At 37.5% G+C, this 26,072-nt stretch overlaps 1 protein-coding gene across 1 annotated transcript; it reads right to left on the bottom strand.

The window, feature by feature from the left end:
- Window positions 1-703: 703 nt before the first annotated feature.
- Window positions 704-15,868, bottom strand: tars1 (threonyl-tRNA synthetase 1). Its single transcript, XM_004546932.4, has 19 exons — window positions 15,701-15,868; window positions 14,913-14,990; window positions 14,400-14,590; window positions 12,892-13,015; window positions 12,233-12,357; window positions 11,361-11,478; window positions 11,202-11,266; window positions 10,728-10,806; window positions 10,352-10,498; window positions 9,743-9,841; window positions 8,461-8,627; window positions 7,708-7,870; window positions 6,275-6,412; window positions 4,238-4,315; window positions 4,053-4,153; window positions 3,006-3,110; window positions 2,677-2,749; window positions 1,788-1,902; window positions 704-1,658 (listed from the first exon to the last, which is right to left on the bottom strand). The coding sequence occupies exons 1-19, from the start codon at window positions 15,758-15,760 to the stop codon at window positions 1,510-1,512; spliced, it is 2,175 nt and encodes a 724-aa protein (XP_004546989.1). The 5' UTR covers window positions 15,761-15,868; the 3' UTR covers window positions 704-1,509.
- Between the last annotated feature and the right edge of the window lie 10,204 nt (window positions 15,869-26,072).

The raw sequence follows: 26,072 nt of genomic DNA, 5'->3' as shown, positions 1-26,072 counted from the left end.
AATGTTTGTTGCCATTTTTTCTACAATTTCAATCCTTTGGGATTGATACAAAGCACATACTTTTTAGACCTGTCTTCATTTGTCTGTTCCAGCTGTGTAAGTAAAACACACAGATATGGCACCCACTAGTGGCCGGAATAATAATGATCCCCAAACTCAAGTTGGGTGCAATACAGATTGTGCAGTAAACACAATCAACATGCAGTGAAAGTGCAGAAGCGACATTTATTTGTTTAATCCTCTCTGCATGTATTATCACACTGGTTATAGGTAACTGGAAGCGTTTCCCAGTGTTTAAATAAAACTTCCTCACTCATCCGTTAGTCTAACAGCACAGACAGGCACAGTAAATGGTCCCAAAGCTCAGTAAGCGTGTAATAAATAGCATCAGGTGTGTACCTGCCAGCACACTGCTGATGCACGAGTGGAGGATGGTGATAAGGATCCGGTTTTTACACATGGATATATTCCCTTTACAATCTCCGCACTTCCACCCCACCAGCATCATCATCAGCCATCTCATTTCAGCTTTGAAATTTAGATTCTTGTTGACTTGTAACTTGGTGCTGGATTTTTTTTTTTTTTTTTTTTACTTTTCTGAACTCAAACTTGTCTAATTTGTACATTTTCTGGGTGACTGTTGGGCAAACAACAATCTGCTTCTACAATACAAAAAAAAAAAAAAACCCACAGGGTACAACTGTCGAGGATAGATGATTTAATTATCAAAATTGTAACTAAAGTACAATTCCCTGAAGAAATAACGAGTGATACACACTGACAGTTGAGGTACAAGTCATTTCATGGTTGATCTGATATCCTCGTGTTGGTGTTGTTCCCAGATCATCATACTAAATGTTGTTCCAGGATCAACATTGCAAGTGACCAATCAGAATGTTGTGACGTCATACTTTTGCGACTTCGGGAAAAAGCGACGTAAAACAAAAAACTGTTCTAAAGCTGCGTGAAACCGCCTCTGTCCGCCGATCAACGGACCCTGACCCTAACCCTAACCGTAACCCTTTAATAAACAGTAAGCAGAATTGATATTGTCCTTGCAACATTGGAATTTCATAAATGCACGAATGGCTTGGCGAGCAAAAAAAATAACGTCACAGCAATGTTGAACCTGGAACAACATTTTCATGATGATCTGGGAACAACACCAACACGAGGATATCAGATCATCCTCATTTCATACTCTTCTTTTCATTACATTTGGAAAATGTTCTCTGGTTTATTCATAGCAGTGGTCTGAAAACCTTTCAAAGACATCCCCACATTACATTCCCACCAGCTGGATTTTGTCTAAGAACAATGAATAGGGAAAATTATACTAACGATGTGATTTGACAACTAAAAACAGTGATATAAAATAGCAAAAGGAAGATACCAGAAAAATCATTTAAGAAGAGCAAAGACAAAACATTGAAGGCAGTTTTATTCCCTATCAAAAACATATTTCAACCTTTTACCCCCATGTTACTCAAGGAACTGTTTTTTGATTTCTTAGAATTCCTCTTCGGCGTTCCGACACCTGGAGGTCTTGAGCTGTTTGAGGCGCTTGATGCACTCCTCCACACTGTGCTCGCCGTGGACTTTGTTGTCTCGGGTGCGTACGTTCACTGTGTTGCTCGTCTTCTCCTTCTCTCCCACCACTTTCCAAACAGGGAAACATGCAAAGACAAAAAGGGAGAGAAGGAAAATCAATATCTAGATGGTCAGTGAGAAAGCGATAAGGACAGGAATAACAGACAAGACTGAAACAAATGTGTGTTGCCACTGACCCAGGATGAAGTTATACTGCGCCAACTGTGCATTTCTGATCTTTTTGTTCAGGGTGCAGCTGGGGTCGAGATCCACGTCAGTCATGAGGCCGCTGCTGTGGAATTCCTGCTTGATCTGCCACATTAATGAGAGAAACAACCAACACTTAAAACAGTCCAGGAACGTTTTGGAAATTAATTCATTTGCTTACAAGAAAAAGTCTGTAGATGTTACACATTTTAGTCTGAACAGAATAAAGATCATATTACAGAAACCATTACAATCACAGTGGACTGTGGGGCTGTTCTCTTTTCCCATTACAATATTGGGACTATAGACCACCTTTACAAATATGTTCAGCACCAACGATATCCAACCAGAATGTCCCCAACACATGTTAAAAGCTAAGCAAACATTAATACAAACCGAGTTTTATTTTCATAGCTCTGACAGTCAGTTTTATTAGGTGTGATAACATTGTGCTCGCCATGATTAGGCCAATGTCAAATAATTAAATTGTAATCAAAACAAAAAACGTTCAGAAGAAAAATCCATTAGTATTTATGAACTAACATCCTAATTAAGTAGCAGAGCATTGCTTTAATTTTAATTTTAAATAAAACATTGTGTGACAGCTTCACGAAAACCTGCATGACTTGATTCAGAAATATTAAAAAATTATACACTTAAAAGCTGAGGCAACAAAGCAGGCTGAATTTCGGCAAAGCATGCAGTAGTTTAATAGAGACGAAACTAATGATCCTTAAATACTGCAGTACTGAATGACTCCAGTCTGTGATAACATAACAAAATATGTATAAAGTTAAATTAAAGTGCTCAACAGCCTGAGGGTGCTGTTTGTAATGTCCTTTAAATGTAAATACGGAAGCAGCCAAGGTCAGTTCTTACTTTCTCAGCATACTCTTCACAGGTTGGTCCCACGGGTACAACCATCACTTGACGAGGAGAGAGCCACAGAGGCCTGAAACAGAGGAGGACATATTTGCATTTAGCTGATTATTAAAAAACAGGCCAGAAACCTGCCCGTCTGCCAGAAACCCATGTAAAAAAAAATGTCACCCGCCCACCCCCCACTGAGCTGTCATGCTTCCATTTCTAGCCCATTAATCAAGAAATCATGGGAACAGTCTGAAAGAACAGCAATAAACCAAAAATGTCAAAAATCAAGAATGGTGCTACTTCACAAATCAACCTTTTTAAACTGATTGTTTACAAACCATTTGCCCCCGTAGTTTTCAGTGAGAATAGCGATCATCCTCTCTACTGATCCCAGGATTGCTCTGTGGATGATCACAGGTCTCTTCTTGTCGTCACCATCGTGGCTACAAAGGTTGTTGGAAAGGAAAAAAAAAAATAACAGAGTGAAAATTTCCCCTCAGCAAACACAACCATTTATACAGGACAAAACTCAGACTTATGTTTGTTTTAAGTGAGGGACTTACAAAAAGCAATCAATAGAAAATGATGGAGGGCCAATTAACAAACAGGTGAGGACAGCATATGCTATTTAATGACTAGAGTGTCTTTTATCTAATTCTCAATTTTATATTGTGATGTCACCTTATTCACCTCCCCCCAGACAGAAATAAAACATCTAAATTAATTTTCATGCAGCCACTGCCCTTTTGTGAAAGATGGCACTCAGTGCACGACATGATGTGTAAAACTCAAACTCCAACTGCCAGCTTCTACTAATACTTTCAATTATGCTTTACAGGTTAATTATTTACCAAGGTAAATTTTCAAGGCAACAGATCATTTAATTAGCTACTGACAAACATCACCTAATGTAATTTAAACAGTTTATGAAGTGATGCAACAACAGTGAAGAAATGACCAATTAAAGACAGTTTGAAAAGACAACAATATGACCTGAATCGTGAGATGTATAATAATAGGTGAGACTTGCATAACTGGTAAAATTTCCCTGGGGGGTGGGGGGGGGGAGCTCTGCTTCTAGACTTTATACATTTTAAGCACTATAAAGAGAAACAGATAATTGCTATGGTGGTGCTCCTTTTTGTTGGTCTTGCACTTATAAGCTTTATTACTGGGTATTGTCATAAAGCTGTAATGAAGACAGATAATTTTGTAATGTTTTTTTGGCAGACAAGTTAACTGTCTCCAAGTCAGGGGGTTTATTTACATATTAAGAATATTACTCATCGCTATTTGGTTACTGGATTTCCTGCTTTCTCACTGACACTTTAGCTTATCCCATGGGCCATAAATTTAATTACCCAACATATAAAACTTGTCGTTACCTGACAAACGTGAGGTTGAAGCGGATCGGGAGCTGGAAATCGAGCTGAATAGTAGCGCACTGATGGTATCGACCAATGGCATCCTTGATCTGAATGTCGATCTGCAGACAAAAGACTTGTGATCAAAAGCGACCCTTCTGCAGTTCCACAGTTTAGCTACATCATTAGTGCAGCGCACAGCTCACCTTGGGTCCGTAGAAAGCTCCGTCACCTGGGTTTAGAACCCATTTCTCTCCGAATTCATTCAAGCTATTCTCCAGTTGCTGTAAATACAAACAATAACTGCTTTATTACCATGTCAGTTTCTGACAAACGTGCAGGTAAACAGAGGTGTTAAGCAAGGCTCCTCCTTTAGACCTGACCTTTTCTTCATCTGGAACTAATCACTGAACTGAGAAATGCTAACGTCTCAATAATATTTTATGGTTGCTTGTGGGAAGTAACGAGCTGAGGGAAATATGCAGCAGTTTCTTCCAAGCACGATGCCAAGTTCCCCAGTCACTTTTGTGTGTATAATTTTCCACCTTTGTGTGGGACACATTAATCATTAAAAGTCAGTGCTGCATTTAAAGAGTGCTTTCTTCAGATGACAGGTTAAGTAAGACAGCTGTTCAACTTGCAAGCTGATATTTTTTATGGCTTTTATTTCTATTCTAAGAACTGTGACTAACTGTTAATTAGAAAAAGATAGCAGCAGCCCATAATTAACATGTGCAGTCAGTAAGATACAGTACATTTAATTTTTATACTGTAGCATTTGAATTATATTTGTAGTGTGCTACTTATCAGCAAACTACAGTCTTTAAAACTTTAATAGTAACTGTAACCAATCAATTTATTGATAATGAAATAGCCTAAAAATAACTTCCATCAGTAATGCTTTTCTCCCAGCAGACAAAAGATATGCTTGAAAATTAAATTAAAAACGGAAGGACTGAGAACTGAATGATGACACCAGTGACTGTAAAAAGGGAGCAGAAAGGAAAAGGAACTCTTTCAGGTTTCTACAATACCCATAAATTGAAAAACAGAAGGGCAGACAGAGCCAGTAATAAAGAGTAAGTATGCTTTTCTCTTCTTCTACCCTGCTATTATGTTCTATCTATTCAAGAATGAGTGTAGCTACAGTTCATGGTAATTTATCAGTGCCTGAGAACAAAAATGTAAACCATATTTTCTAGTGGCTCATGGGTTTAAAACATTTGAACATTTTCCGTTATAAAAAAAACAGAGGATGTATCTTGAACCTCCACCAAGAAGACTGCACTAGATTATAATGACAAACCCGCCACCACAAAAAACAAAATCATGATTAAAAAAAAAAAAATCAATGAAGTGGTGACAACAAGGTACAAAATGTATCAGCTTATTCTGCCAGATGAAAGTTTCCAACAGAGTAAAAAAAAAACAAACAAAAAACCACTTAGAGGAAAACATAATTGAACATCTTTGTGACATGAATCGAGTGTGGCAATGTGCAGATGAAATAGTTATCCGACTGCTGAAATAAAATACCTCTGCAATCAGATAAAGAGAAGAGTAAAGGCCGTGTGAAAGTTAATTCAACACATGCTTTACATCAGTCAAACTTTTTCAACCATTCAAAGGCAGCCAGCACAGGCTTGCCAGACAAATAAACACTTTATGTCCTTCATGGACTAGTGCTGTGGGAACAACAATGCAGTATATATGTGGCATTTAGTAACCATCATTTAACAGTGGCTCTACAGATTCATCTCCTACAATTCAAGTTGTCCCAGCAGAGATGCTTGATGTCATTCATGAAAAGCTGCAACGCTGTTACCCACAACACCGAGCAATAAAGCCTAATTATGACTCAGTCCAACTCACTTCTATTATTTGTTTATGCTTGTTTAAAAGACAAGCTGAGCAAATTAGAGCCGAACTACAGATGTAAAATACAGAACTTGTGAACTTGATTTGGCAGCAAAAGCAGACAGTTAAAGCAACAATATGTGGACGGTTTCAAAGCGTAAAAAACCCTTCTTCAGACATGATTGCAAGTCCACAAAAAAAACCTCATTAAAATATAAATGTACTTAGGGTCTGCAAGTCTCACTTCTCCATTCGCTGTCAGTGGAGTGGCGCTAGAATTTACATCTTAACAATGTCTCACATCAGAATCTTAATGTTCCAGTGAGACACTGACTGAGCGTTTTCTTATTTTCTACATGTAGTGAAGCTAGAGGCCTTTTGAATACCTTCTCTGCTTGGTCCCAGACCTCTGGGTCTCCCAGGAACTTCTCTGGTCTCGTGGAAAGGTTGAGTTTAAAAGTGAAGCCAAAGACATCATAAACAGTCCGCAGGAAGTCCAGGCATCCCTTGATCTCGGACTCAATCTGAGGTCAGTGATAAAAGAAAGAAAACAAAAAAGCAATAGTGTTTGCATCATCCATCTGGACATGGCTACAAATGTAATTTCTGCTGCTGATTTCATGTTTGTTTGTGTTAGGATAGCTAGAGAAGGAAACCTAATTATTTTGTTTGATAAGATGCTCAACTTTTGGTTTATTTAAAAACAACAACAACAACAAAACCCAAAAACTAACAACCACAAAGATTTCATCATAATTGAAAAAAATAAATAAATAAATAACGAGTGAGTGCTTTGAAGGTGAAGGAAAATACACGATAAGAATAACTGAAAGGAAAATGATTGCTTTCTTTTCTATGTAAACCATGTGCTGAAGTCACTGATTATCAATTTAATGCAACATAAGAGCATATCTCCTGCAGTCTGTTTTGCATGATTCTAAATACTGGGGGGGAAAAAAACAACCCAAAACAACAACAAAAACAAAACCACACCACCACAAACAGCAACAAAAAACAAACAAACAAAAACGACTACAAGCAGTGCTTTCCAGCTGCTGCAATGAAAGAGAAAAATTAAAAATGAAATAATTTGTGCACAAGTGCAATCAAAATAATTAAACATCCAATCCAGTGCCTTCACGGAGAAAATTAATCAGTGTGATCACGGCTGCTGTAATAAGACTTATGAACCGAAAAATTAAGAAACTTTTTTGGTCTTTCCAAATATTGTTTGTTTGCACCAGTTACAACTGTGCCGTTCTTTGGAAATGTATTAAAAATTAAAACGTTTTTTAGAAAGTATTTCAGTAATAAATGTGACTTAAAATATTACACTGGTATGAATGGTATCCTTTTCTAAAGAGTAATGAATTTAGTATTTCAGTCAAATAACACTGAACATGGTCATGCTTTAAAGGAGGAAACAAAAGTTGATATAGCAGAGTCAGGGGTATTGTCTTTTTTGTTAAAAGAAACCCAACTGCTGACAGTTCAGGAGGGGTGTATGCGACACTCAGATTTATTTTACTTTTCTTCAGTCTCAACTGAAGGCTTCGCACTCAACCAGTAACAATTGCCTTTAAAGTGAACCGATCATCCATGCGTAAATATCCATTATATTGAAGTAGGATGCAAAGCTGCTCTACTAATCGGAAATTAGCATCCTACGTATCCTTTAAATAATTTTTTGGCCCCACATACCTAGTGGGAAACGCCAAGACTGTAAACAGATTTTTAAGTGTAAAACAATTTTTACTGGTCTCATCGGGCTCATATAAAGCCAAAATGTGTGTTGTACACATTTCAATGCACATCTCACCTGGTCCATGGAGCAGAAGATGTGAGCATCGTCCTGCTGGAAGCGGCGGACACGGGTGAGGCCAGTCAGAGCTCCTGACAGCTCGTTCCTGTGCAGGACACCAAAGTCGGCCATGCGAAAAGGCAGCTCTCTCCAGGAGCGAGGCCGGTGATCAAACATCAAACTGGTGCCAAACAAACATATGTATAAAATACACAAAGATGCAACTGCCAACTTATACCTAGAGTAATCACAATACCTAAAAAATGCTCTGCTGTGAAAACCTGAGTGTAATATTTGATTTAACTGATATTCAACACTTTGAAGATCAATTTTGATTACAGTGTGATTTTCAGAGAGGTCATCTTTGTGGACAACCAAAAGTCTGAACGAGTGGAAAGAGATAAAAGATGTGAATACAAATAACTGCAGTCTGCTTCTTTGCACTGCAATGCAGCAGCAAGTGTCCTCGGCCAACAACTGAAAACACAGCAAACATTGAGCTGAACTGGCTGACAAGCATTTTCTTTTGTGACAGCAGTCCGAGTTTATTTAATGGTAATGGACATGTATGTAATACACAGCTCTTCCTTCAACAAGCAGTTACTTCTGATTACAAGTATTAAAAAAATAAATATTTCACACTACAGGCAACACTTGCTACACTGTGCATTAAAAGGAGTGTTTTTCTTTCCCTCATTCTTTTGTAGTTGCCCTTTAAAACTGAAACTATACCTGACAACAACTCTGATTGTGAGGAAACAGAAGTCTCACCAGTGTCCAGGGCAGTTCATGGGCTTGAGAGCGAAGATCTCCTTTTCCACCTCGAAGGAGAACATGTTCTCGCTGTAGTGCTGCCAATGCCCAGATGTCTGCCAGAGTTTGCTGTTGTAGACATTGGGAGTCACAACCTCCTGGAAGCCCCTCTTCCTGTACTCACTCTGGCAATGAACGTGACAATGTTTTCTCACAAAGTCTTCCAAAAAGCTCAGCTTCACAATTCTGTGTATCCATCACCTCTACAAACAACTGGCTGAAGTGGTTTCTGTCAACACCTGGAGACTCTCTAATAAGGGACGTATGCATAAATAAAATGGTAAACAACTCTGCAAGCAAACATGTTTATACTGCTGCATATTTGCATTCTCCTGTTTGTTCATATATTATGAAGAGTTTGGGGAAAAAACTGAAATATAAGGGTATTCACTTTTGTATTGCTTTAATTCACCATGAGCTGATTGGTTTGTTCGAATCAGAAAGACAGATGATATTATAAAATAATCTGTCATTTCTTTTAAATCCTGATATCTGCTGATATGTTTTCGGTGTTTTGTTGTTTGTGAAAGCAGAATGCAGAACCATTTTTTGTTTTTTGAACAAAACAAATCTCATTATTCCAAATCTGCTCAGTCAGAAATCTATTTAAGTGAAATTGCCTTGAATGTGTTTTCTATTATGACTGCACTGACTGGAAACCCAGGAAAATAAATGCTTTGAAAAAGATTGACTTTTATGTGTCTGTATAATAGAACAGGTGTAAATAAAGCTTTCCTTTAATGCTGTCAGTGTTTCAATATATTTTAAATAAGTGTTGGATAATAATAAGCTTTTCTGAGATTCACAAGTGAATTTGTGTGTCAGAAGGTAAACATCACATTGAGCAATGCTTTTCTATTACCTGGCCAAAACAATATTTTATTAAATAAGCATAAATTGGATGTGTCAAGCTTCCATTTACAGCATTACTGTTGTGGAAAGAAAACATGAATTATTTTCCTATTCATCTGGCCTTTGCTTAAGACACTGATTTAATGCTGTATTATCAAAACATTACCAATCCCTTTTTAGTTCTCTGTATTAAAGTATATGACACATGGCTTAAATTGGAGCGTTTTTTTCTTGTGTGCATTATAAAGCCATTTTCATCATCGCAGAACTTCTTCTTCTTCCTCCTGCAAATGTAAACTTTCTCCCTAATAACCTCTCTTTTTTCTACATCTCCAAGCTCAGTGTTAGATCACAGTAATTATCAGTGGGTCTGACAACTCAGCCTTACTCTGATGAACTCAATCAGGGTGTTGTAGATGAAGGCTCCCTTAGGCAGGAAAAAGCAGCTCCCTGGACTCAGGTCATGGAAGAAGAACAGGTCCTGCTCCTGAATGTAAAAAGAAAATAGGGTTTGTTAGAGACAGAAAATTAAAAAGAGCCATCAAACAAGTCAAACTGGTTTCAATTTGAAGACACCTCGTGACATATTTAAGCTTTAAATAGGGTTTGTCTAGGTATGTGCCCTTTTCCACGCCTTCATCACACTGAAAATATGGCTGCAACACCCTACACTCTGAGCTGACGACTATGGGTTTTCTTTCAATAACCAGCAAACTAAAATCTGCTTCATGGATATTTTTCCATCATGCTATATTAATGTCAGTATGTGACAATCAGTTTATGAGCTTACCAAACAATTCACTAAATAAAACTTATTTACACATGCTATTAACCGATTTAAAGATCATACATGTTTTCACACTGTTCAAAAACTAGTTTGAGTACTTTACTCTGTACATTTCAAATTTTCTTCTTGCAATACCAAGAGACTGCGAACAGTGAAACCTGTAAGAGACCATTTTCCTAACTCACAGCTCATTTACATTTCAATTCTTACCCGGCCTAGTTTGCGGTGATCTCTGTTCTTGGCCTCCTCCTGAAACTTTTCCCAGTCTTTAAGCATTTTGGGGTCAGGAAAGGAGATTCCATAGATCCTCTGGAGGGTTTCCATGTCCGCCTTTCCCTCCCAGTATGTGGATGAATTCTAGCACACAAAAGGGAGTACGTAAGCTTTTTCATCATTCTTTTGGGTCCATCAAATCCCTTGGGGATAAAACAAAGGGTAACTCTGCTCTAAAAATAGGGACAAATGTGCTTACAGCCAGACATTCAGGACACAGACTCCAGTATTTTAAATCTCTCTTATATCCACATATATTGTTAACTGCAAGTTTGTTCAATAAATTTACACGGCTGATAGCAAAAAGTCTAACCTTGTGTATCTTGAGTGCCTTGATTTTTCCAGTGTGTCTCACATGAGGTCCCCGGCATAAATCAATTAAGGGACCACATCTGAAATGGAAAATATTGTAGCTTTAGTTCACTTAGTCACCTGTTTTGTTCTATATTTAAAATAAATACTGACTAGGAGAACCAGCTGTGTTTTGAATGTAGCGCCGAAATGTCGACCCAGTCTGTGACAGAAAGAACTAAACACAGCATCTTTAACCAATTAAGTAGTGCAGTTGCAAATCAATATCTCTTTCAAATTTAAATAAATAATATATATACACACATATCATAGTCACATTACGGTATTTTTAAAAAATTGTTTTGGATGATAGTTAAAGTCTGAGGCACCTGTAATAAAGTGCATCTGGTTTTTTTATTTGATTTGCTTGAGATTAACAAACAAACAAACAAAAAAAGAATATATCACCAGGATACTATTACATTCACTGACCCACCTGTAGACTGTGGTAGTGGGAGTGGTGACTTTCTCATTCAGAATGCGGCACTTAAACGTGTTGTACTAGAAAAAAACAAAAGATTATGTTTAAAAAAAAAAAAATCATCAAATCAATTGAATTTTTGTTCCATATTCGTGTGCTGTTGTTTAAAGATACCTTGAACATTTCCAAGAGAGTTTCCTTCTTTATCTCGAGCCTCTCAAACGGCTGCTTCTCCTTGATGATTTTCTTGCACAAACTCTCCAGACAGGGGAAGTCATTGCTCGATACACCCCTGTCCAAAACATCAAGAAATCACACCAAGAACTGCACACTGAACACTTTCTCACTTAAAACCCCACATTAATATGCAAACTGCCTCCACTGCTAAATTTAGTCTGCCATGCTTTCCAAAGGGCAGCATGGATGTGACCAGATATTTAACCATGAGAACAGACTTTTGTCCAACAGAATAATTCTTAAGTCTTCGTAATACAGATAACCTCATCCAAGGATGGGCAACTACTTTAAAGTCCTCGGCTTTAGGGCTTACGCAATGTCAAAATATCCTTGTAAAAAAGAAAACAGTCTCCAAGAATTCCATTAGCATAAAATGGCTTCATTAAGGAGGTTGTAGAATTAATTAGACAGCACTGCTCAAGCTTTCCTGCAGCCTAAAGCAGAGAGACGTGGATCCAAAAAGGTCAAGTTAAGAAGTTGTTTATGAGGAAAACTTGTTGAAATTTCTGAAGGTGTCTCAATCCCCCTTTCAAAGCTTCCCTTAAGTTGTTTCTCGTTGTTTAATTTGAATAGACTTGTTATTCCAACAGAAATATGTAGAAAGATGTTTTTCAGTCCCCACACATAGCCCCAGCTAGACAGCATTAGTGTAGTTACAATCTGTCTGTTTTGTGTTTGCTTCTGGTCTGAAGACAGTAAACCAGATTGACAGCTGCTAAGCCCTGAGGTACAGACCAAAAATATCACTGGATGCAGACTAACACCACTAATTAGACAGAAACTCTGAACTTAGAGCATACGAAACTCACTCATTGTTTTCTAGGAACATGTCATAGTAGAAGCCATTCTCGATAGGGGGACCGTAGCAGAGGCAGCCCCCATACACCCTTTCCATTGCTTCACCCATGATATGAGCACTGGAGTGCCAGTAAACCTAATGAAAATACAGAAGTTTTGGCAAATTTAGAAAACAGGAGTATTCAAACCGTTTGTGTTACTAAGACTTTTAAGGGGAAATATCAAGGTTGTGACACTGAACAGATTCCTTGTTAATGACAAAGAGCAGAGAAAAAGCTGACAATACAAAAGAATGAAGCCAGTATTATAAAACCAGTTTAAAAACAAGGAACTAGTGACACTGCTTATCAAATTCACACCAGGAACACCAGTCATTGAATTCTGAGGAACTGCACAAAGGAGACCCAAAAGAAAATGCACATTATAAATTAATACACTGAGAACTGAGGCTTTAACTGCATGCTTTGAAAACAAAACACCTGTGTAAAAAGAAAAAAAGAAGATTTTGCAAGTATATAAATATGGCTTTTACAAAGCAAAAGGTAACTGAAGCTTTGATGTTTAGCGAGCATGACGCTGTGTATCCAGAAGATGTTGAGCATCAATTTCCAAAACTATGCTTCTAAACAATGTAGTACAAGCAGGGAGAGAAAAGAAAAATCTGACTTACAGCTTGAGCTTCCTCGTCATCAAACTTGAGCAACTGAAGGCTGCAGTCTTCTTCTAAAGGTCTGTCCAGGTCCCATACACTATCGTTTACTTTGGCAATCACCGTGTTGTCAGCAAGGCCTTGACTGAACACAAGACACAAATAGTCTACATCACAATAATGTACAGACACAGAAATAAAATGGCAAATGCTTATTTATGTAGCACAACACAATTTGCCTTTTATTTTCTCACACTCAGACATGTGGAGAGGGAGTTTGGGAATAGCTCTGCCATATCCTTGTGATTAGCAGAATTTCTGTTCTACCTTATTGAGAAATGGCCAACAAGAGAACAAAGACATCACATATTTTATCATTATATGAGTAAATGCCTGGACAAATATGATGAAATGCAAACTTTTATATTAAATGACATAGCACAAAAAGTACTGGGCCACCTACACAAAACTACAGAAGCTGCCATGAAAACCCAAGCTAGGAAGCTCCTGGTGATGATGTTAATTCCAGAGGAAGCTTTGGGCTCTGCAGTTACTGAATCAACAGTGTGTTGTTAACCTTTATGCACCTCAGCACTCTGTGACCCCAGTCTGTAACTTTACGTGCTCTGCCACTTAATGACACAGTTGATAGTCGAATATCTCAGAGGGAAGAAATTTCCTATTGCAACAGTATCACACTCAAATTTAATGAGCTAACTCTAACATTTGTTTCCTCCCACAAATCTTTGTAAAGGCAGAGTGAAAACACATGAATGCAACAATTAAGAAGCATGCCTCAATATTTTTTGTAGAGTGTAGTTAATGATCTAGTTAATATGTACACGTTTGTAGTATTATGAAAAGTAGGACTAAAACACTTAAGTTTCATTATATGTGGATTTCATTGGGTGGTTTCACTATGACTAGTAATGAGAAGTGTACTGCCAGTAAATCCTGATATTTACCCACCCTACACAGAACCTAAATATTTTGTTTTACATTGAGAATTGATCATTCCAAATGTAATTATATCGGCCTTACAATGTGTGTTTTTACTGACAGGGATATACACTGCGTGCTAATAATGCCATTAACAGTCCAGTGCAATTTAAAGAAAACAAATACTTAAATTACTTTTTAAGTCTTGGGGCTGAGACATTTGTCATCTATAAAAAGATTATGAAATGGGAAAAAAAAAAAAAAAAAAAAAAAAAACCAAACACATGGATAGCCTCCCCCCCAATGATTGTTATGTAGCTGCCAAAATTTATGTTCATGTGTACCCCTTTTTACAATCACTTTACATTGGATGGTACTAAGGGATAACATTCCAAGCAAAACCAAACCAAGTTTTGCTTTTTTACCCCATTATTTTCTTGTCTTCAGCAGACAGTCAAAAGTTGACAAGTGTGATTTCCAGCTGCTTCCAATTTTGCCTTTAGAGTTGTGAAGCCATTAGAAACTAAAAATGATTACAGGAAATACAAAAAGGGGGTCATCTTTGAAAAAGTACATTCTGTAGCACTGACCTGATGCCACAGGCCACCTTGTACGGTGTGGTCTTCCAGGACTCCGCCTCAACAACCTTTCCATCAGGCAGAGTAACCTTGATAGGTTTGCTATCCTTTGCAGCTCTTTCTGCCATCAGAGCATCATGCTCTGCTTTCAGCTTTGTGTACAAAGTAAGACGTTCCTCAATGTATTGAGGCTGTGGTGACAGCTGAAAAAAGTAAAATAAAAGAGAGTAGATAAGCAAGCCTTTCATTGTCATTTCTTCTGTCTACTCATTGCAGTTTTAATTGTATTTATTTTTTATGTAACAATCATTGGGTCAAATTTTTTTTAGGGAATCTGTGTTTTGAATAATGTCATTACAAAAAAAACAGCAACAACAAAAACAAAAACACTATCTTGAAGCCAATGGGTGGTTGCTTTGAGATGACACAGATCTACACAAGTACATGATGCATGTTCTTGAAAAACAAGATCTAATAATAGCAGAACAACATGACAATATATTTCCTGACAATATAATAACTCACCTCAGCCCTGCCTCCAGAGTCTTCAGCAGCATTTTTACCCTTCTTCTTTCCTCCATCTTTACCACTTCCAGTTCCTTCCTGTACACATATCACACCATGTAATTATTTAACTTTTATAAAAAAGAAACTAGGTGAAAAACATGTTTGAAGGGTCTCATGGACAAAGCTTCCATGGAAATGTAAAATGTACACTCCTACCAACTGATCATTTAATAATAGTAACGAATGCAGATAATATTGGGCAAATTAAAAATGTATACATATCGGTTATTTTAAATACATCTTTCTTGTTGCTACTTTAGCATATTCAGTAAGATCAAAACATAACAAAACCTTGCACAAAATGCTGTGTTACAACTACTTAAAGCACTTGGGTGTGCCGATTTAGAAGGAGAACCCAAGCTAGTCATTCAATACCTTAAGCTGGTCTGACGTGTGTGAGCCTACCAACATAGAAAGAAATATTAAACTGTCGCAATTCTGAATATAGTCCGGCTTGAGCCTTAGTGTACGTGTACTGATTTGCTACATTAGCCAAACCAACTTAGCCAAATAGACATAACTGTTGTTGCCGTGGTAAAGTTCATAACAAAAACATGAAATAATGAACACTTTCGCTAGTTCCCTTAAGATGAACAATTTTCAGTAAAGCCAACACAAAAATCCCCATGAAAGCCAGCTAGCCGAAAAGTTCTTACTGAGTGGCTAAATGACAGCATGGTCCTAACGATAGGCTAGGCTAACTGCAAACCGCTTTACATGACTTAAAACACAGACTGAAGTCTCACCTTTTTGCCTTCGTCCACTTGTAATTCGCTCATTTTATCCACGACAGTCTTCTCAGCCATAAGGAGTTTAAAGCTATCCTACTTTAAACCGAGAGATAAAGTCTGAGGTATATCTACTGCAAGCGGTGCAAGGTGCCGGGGAAGGATTGATGACGTTGCCCGGATATTCTGATGCAAGCTTGCAGGCGGTGCTCTTGGGCGGTGCTTCCTGTCAGAGGAGGGTGATGTAACACGTCGTATTTCTTTCAAAGTTTGTGTCCATTAATTAAAAAGTCTAATGCCAAACCTCATTTTATGTATTTCAATAAGGAAATGCAATCACATATCACGATATCAAGCTAGATTTTTATTTATTTATTTATTTATATTTAATGATTTTCGATTTCAGTTGTTCTCCTGAACACTTGGTCAGTGCACCTTGTATGAAGCACGGGATGTAGAAGCATCGCAAACACACACACACACACACACACACACACGCACGAAGACACGTTGTGATGAGGCCACTATGATCTGTCCTTTTTCGCATTTTATTAACGACTTACTGTAACCTTCACGCTACCAGAATAGTCTATTGCATCAGCAGATTCTGACGCAACATTGCGCACTAGGTCTGTATGTAGATCTAAACAGGTAATATAAAAACACATAGATCGATTTGTAGATATAATGGGTATGATTGAGACTGCTCTTTTGCTCTTGTATGTCTTATTTATTCAACAACATAAAGTCGATGGTTTTTTATAAGATGACATCATTTGCACTTCCCCAAACTGTTTTTCTAAAGTAAAGTACTTAAACAAAATGTCTGGCTCAAGGCATTTACATTAAGCTAATTGTATACATAAATCTGAAGTACTTTCCAAAGAATAGAATTTTTGAACATAAAAAAAAAAACACATTGTGATGAGACACTATTGTCACTTCGACTCTAGGAGTGATTGGTAAACTTTTTCACATGATCTTTCATATTTCTGTAGTTGAAATTCATCTTAGGTTTTCAAGTGTGTGATGCACCACACGCACACATTCCACTTATGGATTTACTGCAATTTCCATTTCCTTTAATTGTGTTTCAAGGATTTTAGAGTACCGGAATAAATGTGTATTGTTGCATCAGAATATCCGAGAAATGATGACTTTTCTCACTTACTCTGATGCAACATGGCGGAGACATAATGGGTTCTGCTCTTCTGCACTTTTATCTTTTGTATTCAATACAATAAAAAGAAAATTTCAAGACAGGATAGTGATGTCATTTGTCCTTCTCCTGAACTCTTTTCTTTTTTTCTAAAATAAAGCAGGGTGGATTCTTCTTTGCAGAAAACACCCAGTTCAAAGCATTTACAATAAGTTTGTACATTTGTTATTTGAGCATACACACAAAAGCATCAAAAATGATTGTCCATAGAGTGGAATTTATTACCACAAAGGCATACTCTAATAAGGTCAATATAAACATTGTGAAATGTTTTCTTATGTTCTGACCGCAGGGATCAGTGTTTAAAAGTGACCTTTCTAATTGCTATAGATATAAGCAAGTTATTTTTATTTCTCTAAATTGTGTCACAAGGCCTTCAGATTATAAGGGATAAAATTATTATTATAACTATGTTTTATTTATTTATTCATTTATTTTGTTCATGTAATTGATAAAGTAAGGTATAAGGGCCAAAACTAGTGATAGCAGCCTAAAAGTCCAGAACTGGTTCAAGACATGAGCTCAATTTTCTGGGTAATAGCACTGGTATTAATGACTGGAATAAGCAATACCCCAGCAAAACAGTCCAGGCGACTTCTGTGTGGGCAGAAAGAATAGATTTTTCTGAAAATAAAGTTGTTGACTTGATGTTGACTTTCGTGGAGACCAGGGAAATAAACAGGTGAATTTTGGTGATATCTTGATTCTGGGTCATGGTTGTTTTGTTATGCTCTTACCCAACATATTGGAGTTATTGACAAGGGTGGTTATTTTAATCTGAAATGGTGAAAATGTATGTGTACCAATTACATTCCAAGCTGTTTAAATGAAACTTGGAATAGACACCTCATCGCTGTTATGCCAGCTAGTGTATTCAATACAATCTGAACAAACAGGTATCTAAATTTGTTTTGCTATCATATGTGCTATAAAAACATTTGTAACTGGATTATCCATCTATGCATTCATCCATCCTTACATCCGTCCATCCAGCTATTAATCCATCCATCCATCCCTCCATCCAGCCATTCAGTGAGCTAACTGTCAGGTAAGGTGAGAGTCAGGGCAAATCCTGGACAGGTCACCAGTCACGAGAGAGAGACAGCCCATCACGCTTAAATATACAATTATGGCAAAATCAGGACAATCCCTTAACAAGGATGCCTTTGCACTGTGGGCTTTTAGATTTTCCTGCAAAATAAAATGAAATTAATGAATACACATAAAAACAAGTTTAGTTGCATAATTAAAGAACACCACAGGCTTACTACCAAGTTGGATAAAAACATTTCTGAGCTGAATAAAAAGTTCTGTCTTTTTCATAAGGAGTTGTTAGTGTATTTTAAATACTGGGAAATTATGGCTAACATGGTTGCCCAGAAGGGACATGAGTAACATGGCGCATAGGCATCATTAGACCACTGTTGATTTGGATTGAAATCCTTTCTTCTATTTAATGTGAAATGTGCTTTCCTTTTGTTCAGCATCACGGGAATTCTTCATGCACCCACCCATCTGCCCTGAGGCTCACAGCTACAATTTCATCAAGTTTCCCAGTTATATTCTGACAGAGCTACTTTTAAAAATAAAATCATTTATCAAGTGTAAAACCAAAAGGGAAAGGGGAAGAGGAGGTCTTAATACTCTCTGTTCTGCCACAAGCAGCTGGTTTTATTTGAACATTCAGTTGCCAGTAGCAACCACTACTATTCCACTATTGCATTTTAACTAATGGAGTCACATTCAGCATTGTGTCAGTTCTTTGGCCAAGGAAATATTGACAAACACATTTTATCCGCTCCTGCAATGACCTTATCAGAGAATTGTTTTCCAGTGTTATTATAGCAGTTTTGTGATTGCTTGTTTGTGAGCAATCAGTTCACAGTTAGCAATCAGTTCACAGTTAAACAGGCAATCCAGCTGGCTAGCTGTTAGAAGATAACGCCTTTCTAATTTGACAGTGTATTCCTGATGGACAAAGTAACAACTCTTCTAGCAGCGCCTTTAAGACATTACATTTCTTAAACAGCACTAGCGTTCTCTTTCACAGTTTACAACCGTGTGTAGTAAAAAGGTCAGCCGCTATCATTTATTCATCTTTATTTGAGGTGCATTTAGCCTGGTGAATGATGAGCCCACACACATTGTTGCTTGTAAACTCTTGGTGGTTTATAAAGGATAGGGTATATATTGGACTTGGGTATATATTGGGTATATATTGGGGCGATCGTGGCTCAAGAGTTGGGAGTTCGCCTTGTAATCGGAAGGTTGCTGGTTCAAGCCCTGGCTCCGACAGTCTCGGTCGTTGCGTCCTTGGGCGAGACACTTCACTTGCTGCCTACTGGTGGTGGTCAGAGGGCCCGGTGGCGCCAGTGTCCGGCAGCCTTGCCTCTGTCATCGCGCACCAGGGTGGCTGTGGCTACAATGTAGCTTGCCATCACCAGTGTGTGAATGAATGGGTGGATGACTGGATGTGTAAAGCGCTTTGGGGTCCTTAGGGACTAGTAAAGCGCTATATAAATACAGACCATTTATATTAGAGATTTATGCCTTTTGTTATCATTTCAAATTTGTTTAATTTTTAAATGTGCATTTTAATCAGCATTAAGCAAATTTTTTTTCTTTTTTCTTGCTGAAGATTTTGATAGTTTTGAGAAAAGAGGTATTTAAGTATTTAAGGATGAGGAAAAGAGGCTTTTTTGGGGGTGGTGGGGGGGAATATTTCACAATGTAACTTTCGCAATTTACTTCCACTTTTTGTACTTAAATTCTGTCTCTCTCTTTTTTTGTAATACAACAATCTTATTCAGGCTTTAATTGATTTATAAAACTATGGAAACCTAATTATCAAAATCCTTAATCTCATTATGTTGTTGCTCACATACCCAACATATTCATCATGAAGTACCTGTATGTGTTTTTTTATCTTTAAACAGATGAGCAAACTAATTGCACATAATTTACGCTCACAATGCATGCATAATCACAATAACAAAGAACAGATTAGTCTTGTTGCTGATTGGTATCATTTCACTGATTGCTCTGCTTACCAAGTATCTGAGGTTATATTTGGCCTATATTTTATTCTCCTTGCTTGAAGGTACCAGACATCAGACAACGTGTGAATTTCAATTACAGTTGAACAGTGGTTTTAAACTTCTGACACTCTCCAAGGGAATAAAGAAGAAGCTGCAGCTCACCGCACTATCCTGCTGTTCTTGGCTTGTTGTGAGGAGAGGGGAGTCTTGAATAATTAACCTTCAAGCACTTGAAAAGTCAGGCACCATGTTCTATTTCTTGGCTCTGTTTTGGGCTTTGAACACTGGTCTAGTTCCAACTCAGACTCAGAGAGTAGTGTGGTTGATGTATGTTTCCGAAGCAAAATGGAAACGTGCCCATGCACTACAAGTAGGCCTATTGAAATATGCAAAATACATACATATGTATTTTATTTTTAAATTAATTAGTATTCAGACTCATTGTCTGTAAATAAAGCAGTGCAAAAATTGAAACGGAGTAAAGTAAAGGAGTTAAAGGAAAAACACGGCCATGCCAAAACCTTCAGATAGTGGATTTATTCAGGAAGTTCCTTCTGCAGTTATGATAAAATTTATGTTCTACATCCACAGTTATTTGAATATTTTATATCACTAGCCATTAGGTGTCAGTATAGAAACCTCACAAAGGACAACCTTAAGCCAGAATTCACCTCCAGTCAGCCTCTAACACTGTTTGCCTGCCTGCAGTTTGCACTCCTTTACAATTAAGCAGACGACATTGTCACCTCCCTCCCTGCGGTTTTGATATTGCCAGCATTTGTCTCCAGGCCTCTCTAGAGACTGAGGCTTAGCGCTTCTGTGCCTTTCACTCTGCTTCACATTAAAGGGAAATGGCAGAGGTGAATACATGATGGGATTTGTTCCGAATGCTCCATAAATATTTTATTTGATCTTGATTTATTTTTTTCCCCACACATAATCTGTGACATCATCATTTGCTGCTGTAGCATATCATAAGTGAAGTATTTCTCTTAGACAGTAATGGGAAATACCTCTTCATAAAAGAATGTATGAATTTTAGAGAAGGCCAGTTAAAGCAATCTCACTAATTCTTACCTAAGGCGGTATCCACAAAACAAAGCCTTGTATCTGTGATGCAATAAAGAGGTAAAATCTGGAGTTCAAAGAATAAATTGAGATAGCTTATAAGAATAGCTGAGGGTGTTGGAAGATGTTTTCAAACTTGCACAAGGTAATATCTCTTAAGACCACTTAATGAAGGTCATAAGAAAGAAACATCCAGGTTTCACACTACAGCTCAGTAAGTGTCCTTACAGCCTGGTTCAAAAAGCCCACTGTGTTCCTGCTTCAAGGGCAGACTCCAGTGTGACAAATCACTGGCCTTCAGCTCCCCTTCATAGTGGAAAAGGATGACACCAGGTCAGAGACAAGGGCAGGAGGATTCGCTGCCCACCACAACCAGGCAGACAACCATCTGCCTCGGAATTCCTTATGGGATGGTTTGATTCCCCCAGGCCTTATCTCAGGCTTCTAACACCATTATCCCATATATACACACGTGGTTGTTTTTACAGGGGTTTTTACATTTCTAGAAATGTTTTATTTTATTTATTTATTGTCTAATATAAACTCCTAACCTAAATCCTACCCCTAATATTATACCAAGTCGAATGAGTTTCTTGAGTATTTATGTTTGCCCAAGGCACAGTAGCTGTTTTCCCCCCTTTGAAAGCACACCACAGTAAACACATACAGCTATTCCCCACAGTTCAAATACATAAAACAAATATAGATGAGTGTGAAATCTGCTGCTGTTGCACATAATGCATGTATTACCATAATGTAAATGTTGACCTTTCTAAATATTACCTATTATGGAGATTTTTTCCTAACTTCCTCTGTCTCAATTAACTTTGTGCAAATGGACTGACTCATGTATTTAGTTATCCTTTAGAGTCTGTAGTGTGCCATAACTGAAATATCAAGGTACATTTTGTGCTTCGGGTGATTGTATTTCTTATATAGACATTAATAAAAATCTGCATATGGTATTTAGCAAGTTAGAAACAATGAAATTCACATCATTCTTCCAAATCATGGTATCTGTATTCAAAAGTCAATTAACAAAACAAAGTTGGAGCTCAGAGAAACATAATTTGCCAACAAAAATCAGTCACTGGCAAAATAGAAATCTTCTGATATTTTTGGCAAACATTTTTCAAGTCAATTAAAAATGTTTAATTCATGGTAATCTATTACCAAATAAGCAATATAAAAGGTTATTAATTGCCTTTCCTTTTCATGGAAATGCAGTGATGTTCTTCTGCTCTGCCTTGCTTCAGAAATCTAAGATAACAAGTTGGGATGATGGTGTTAGACTCCAGTTTGACAGCTGACTGCAAAGCATCTTTACATTTGCATTCATTGATAACATGAGATGACCTACGCAAGAGAAGCACAAAGATTATGTAGGTAGTTTTGATGTTGTGATTCATCAGCTGATCTCACATTTACATTAGCAACAATGATCTGTTGTTCTAATGGGAGGAACTACAGGTTAAACAGTTTAGCTGATAGATTCATTCATTTAATAAAAAAGTTTTCAGAAATTTTTATTTTATCTTTTTTTTTTTGACCACAAATAAGTCCATTTGCACTTATGAGGCATTATGGATCCAAGAACTTTTCCAGAACAAAAAGTCAGCATGTCTTTTTAGAGTTTGGAAATCTCTTTTTATCTCTTCATGTATCAGAAAACACAGTCTTACTGTCAAACACAGACAGAAAGATATCTTTTTTGCCCTTGTTTTTAGGAAGGCAATAATATTATAAAAACTAGGCTTTGAGAGGTATAAGAAAATCCCTCTATAAAAACTGTCAGAATACAGACAGGAATAAAACCAGAAAATCTGGAAGATGTTAAAAATTGTCTAAAATATGTAAGCATTGTATAATTCCAGGACTTTTTAAAAATCAGAAACGAGAAACAAATAAAAGTTGATTAATTAAGCTAAGACAATGGTTTAATATTAACAAAGTTTCCTAAATTTTATGTTTATGGAAATAAGGGCTCTCACTAAATATGCACTAATTTGAATAAGTGGTAAAGTCAACAGCTTAAAATATTTTTTTAACATATTCATTCCACTGTTTGACTGAAAAGTGGGATGAAAATAGCCTAAAATATCAAAACCGACCAGCACTTTAAAAACATGTTTTTGCCGGCCCTCTCTCACCATAACAAAAATATTATACACATATTGTCTCCCCCTCTTTCAAAATTAGGAAAAGTTATCGCTCTCGATATTGTATGAACAGAATATGTACACATATGTAGAAATGGCTCTTCTGATATACATCAGCTTGTTCTTACACACTCCTCTGCAAAACACAAACATATGCATCCACTGGGACCCTCATGTGCAGGTCTGTTTCTGGTTCATTTGTCTTCCTCTGTGGAGCTTCCTGCAGAGTTTCTGGTTCAGACAGAGGTGCTTCCTTTCAGTTGAAATTCAAATGCTGATGCACATGAAACGTTTCTGACAGCAGTCAAATGAAGCGCACTAAACAAGAGGTAAAGAACACTTTTTCAGAAGAGAAGGAATAACAATATGTTATCAAAAGTGTCTCGGCACTGAGCTCCGCTTGTTTTTATTCAAGGTGAATCACTCTTATAAAATGTTTCCCTTACTTAACAGTGATGTGGTATGAGGGTAAGAAATGTATTGCTATATTAAAGTGCAGCCTATCATTTGTGTCTGTTTATTGCAAGTGAATGCATCGAAATATACTCACCAGACACGTAATTAGGTACAACTTGCTTAGTGCCTCCAAAACTACCTAAATTGTTTATGGCATAGTTTCAACAAGGTGCTGCAAACTTTTCTCACCTGAGTGGCACTTCTGTTTTTTGGATCATTCTCTGTAAACTCTAAAGACAACTCGGTGGCAAATCCAGCCTCCGACACCAACAACCCTGTCTACATACCTAAATGCACTGAATTTGTGCCATGTGATTAGATGGCTGATTAGATTGAAAAGCAGTTGAACAGATATACGTAGTGTTGGTCAAGTTACTTTAAAAAAGTAATCAGTAACTAATTACTGATTACTTCCCCAAAAGGGTAATCCCGTTACTTTACTGATTACTTATTTTCTAAAGTAATTAATTACTTAGTTACTTTTTAAAAACATGATTTACAACCTGAATAGGTGATAAAGTGATAGATCTTTCAGCCCAATTCTACTTTTTTTACATAATCCATCATACAAAATGTAATCAAATGGAAAGGTCCCTTTTTAAAACTTGTTTTGTTAGTTTTAATCTTTTAACTTTATGCATCAAGCAAAAATTTAATTATATGCAACATTCTCTGACTGGAAGAAATTTGTTTAATATTTAAACCTACTTTCTGCACATTCCAGCACATAAAATATTTTTTTTGTGTGTGTTTACACTCACTCTTTCAAATAGATGCAAGTAAAACACAGCAGAAAATAAATAAAGTCACAGACTAGCGGTCCTTTTGCTCTATTTTCACCTGTAAAGCAGGAGTGGGGTAGGCGGAGGTTTACCTTGGTGCAGGTGTGCCGCAGCGGTCAGTGGAGGAATCCGCGAGTTTCTCTGTGAGTTTCCCATTACGTCGTTGCGCACTCGGTGCTTGCTTGGAAGTTTAGGGGTTTTTTTTCGCTGTAAAAATAAGTTTTCTTCCCACGCACAACAGACACTAATGTTTTTGTCACTTTTTATGGAATCAAACTCAAAGTAAGGTCAGTACTTCCACGCTTTAAACGCTGCACGCTCATACTCTCTCCCACAATCGATATATTATCCATTGTTGATCTGCACACAGCTGTTGTCACGAACATCACACTCGCTTATGTCACTGTCATGAGACATTCTCGCAAAAAAAAGTAACGCATTACTGCCCATCTCTGGATATACGTGTATATGAAAAATCACCAGTGACATTATGACCATAACCTTTACTGTAAATAAACCACGCACAATGCCTAGATTCAATTATAGTTGAATCTTTGTGTGCAATATTTCTTCAGACCATGATGATGACATGACAAGCCAGACAGGTGCAAAGACGTCTGAAATTTTGCTATTTGTAGTCTGCCATCTCTGCATTGCAACATCATTTCAAATACACCAAAGGAAGACTGCCTTTTCTAAATCCTGTGCAAAGGGAAAACCAGAAGCAGAAAAATCAAGATGTTAAGTTCATTTTCCCCCCCTTGCTTTTAGTTGGAAATAAGAATCAGTCAATATGAGAGACTATAAAATGTACATTACATCACACCCAAAGGGAACATTTATTGGCTTCCTCCCACAGCCAGTGGTGATGGCAGATCAACCGGTAGCGGTTTGTTTGAGGGGGAGAGACAGGGAAGGAGCATGATAGAAGGATTAGGTTTGAATCTGGTCCCTTATCATTCAGTTCAGTCTGCTGGCTCAGCAGCAGTAAGCAAATTGAAACTAACAGGATCTGCTGTAGCTACTACCTCCTCACAGTAATATGCGAGCCAAGCCAGGCCTGACTGGCATTAGAGGACTTAATGTCCTCTGCCACTGCCAAACGAATCCTGATGTACTCAAAGGACCAATGCTCCTTTAAACAAAAATTACATTCTCCGTTTGTTAGTATGTGGATGCCCCCCCCCCCCCCCCCCCCCCCACACACACACACACACACACACCCCAACAGAGGCAAGGAGCTCTCATTGTGATATTTTGCAGGCGTTTAAACAGGTTAAATATTATCAACATTCAGCTTAGAATCTGAAAATTCACCCATTACCCAGGAAATTATTCCTTTGTACTAATAATAACAATCATAATGATAATAAGCTTCTTTCGGCTGCTCCCTTATTCACAAGGGGTCACCACAATGGGTAACTTGTGTGTTTGATTTGGCATGTTATCTTTAAAATGAATCTGTGACATTCACTGAATGTCATTGCAAAGCGGGGCATGCACGGCTTATCACACAATGTCTCTGGCTGTTTTAATGTTGCGACACTTACTATAAAGTAGAGTGACAGAAGCAGGGACAATTACTTCTCTCCTATTCTACTGGATTTTGTGACCTAGATCCCCTAACCAGAGGTACATTACACAACACTGAGAGAAACTTAAACTCAT

Source organism: Maylandia zebra, linkage group LG12 (assembly GCF_041146795.1).
Source record: "Maylandia zebra isolate NMK-2024a linkage group LG12, Mzebra_GT3a, whole genome shotgun sequence".
Lineage (NCBI taxonomy): Eukaryota > Metazoa > Chordata > Actinopteri > Cichliformes > Cichlidae > Maylandia > Maylandia zebra.
Note: the sequence above shows the minus strand (reverse complement) of the source record. Positions and strands in the feature narration are given on the sequence as shown.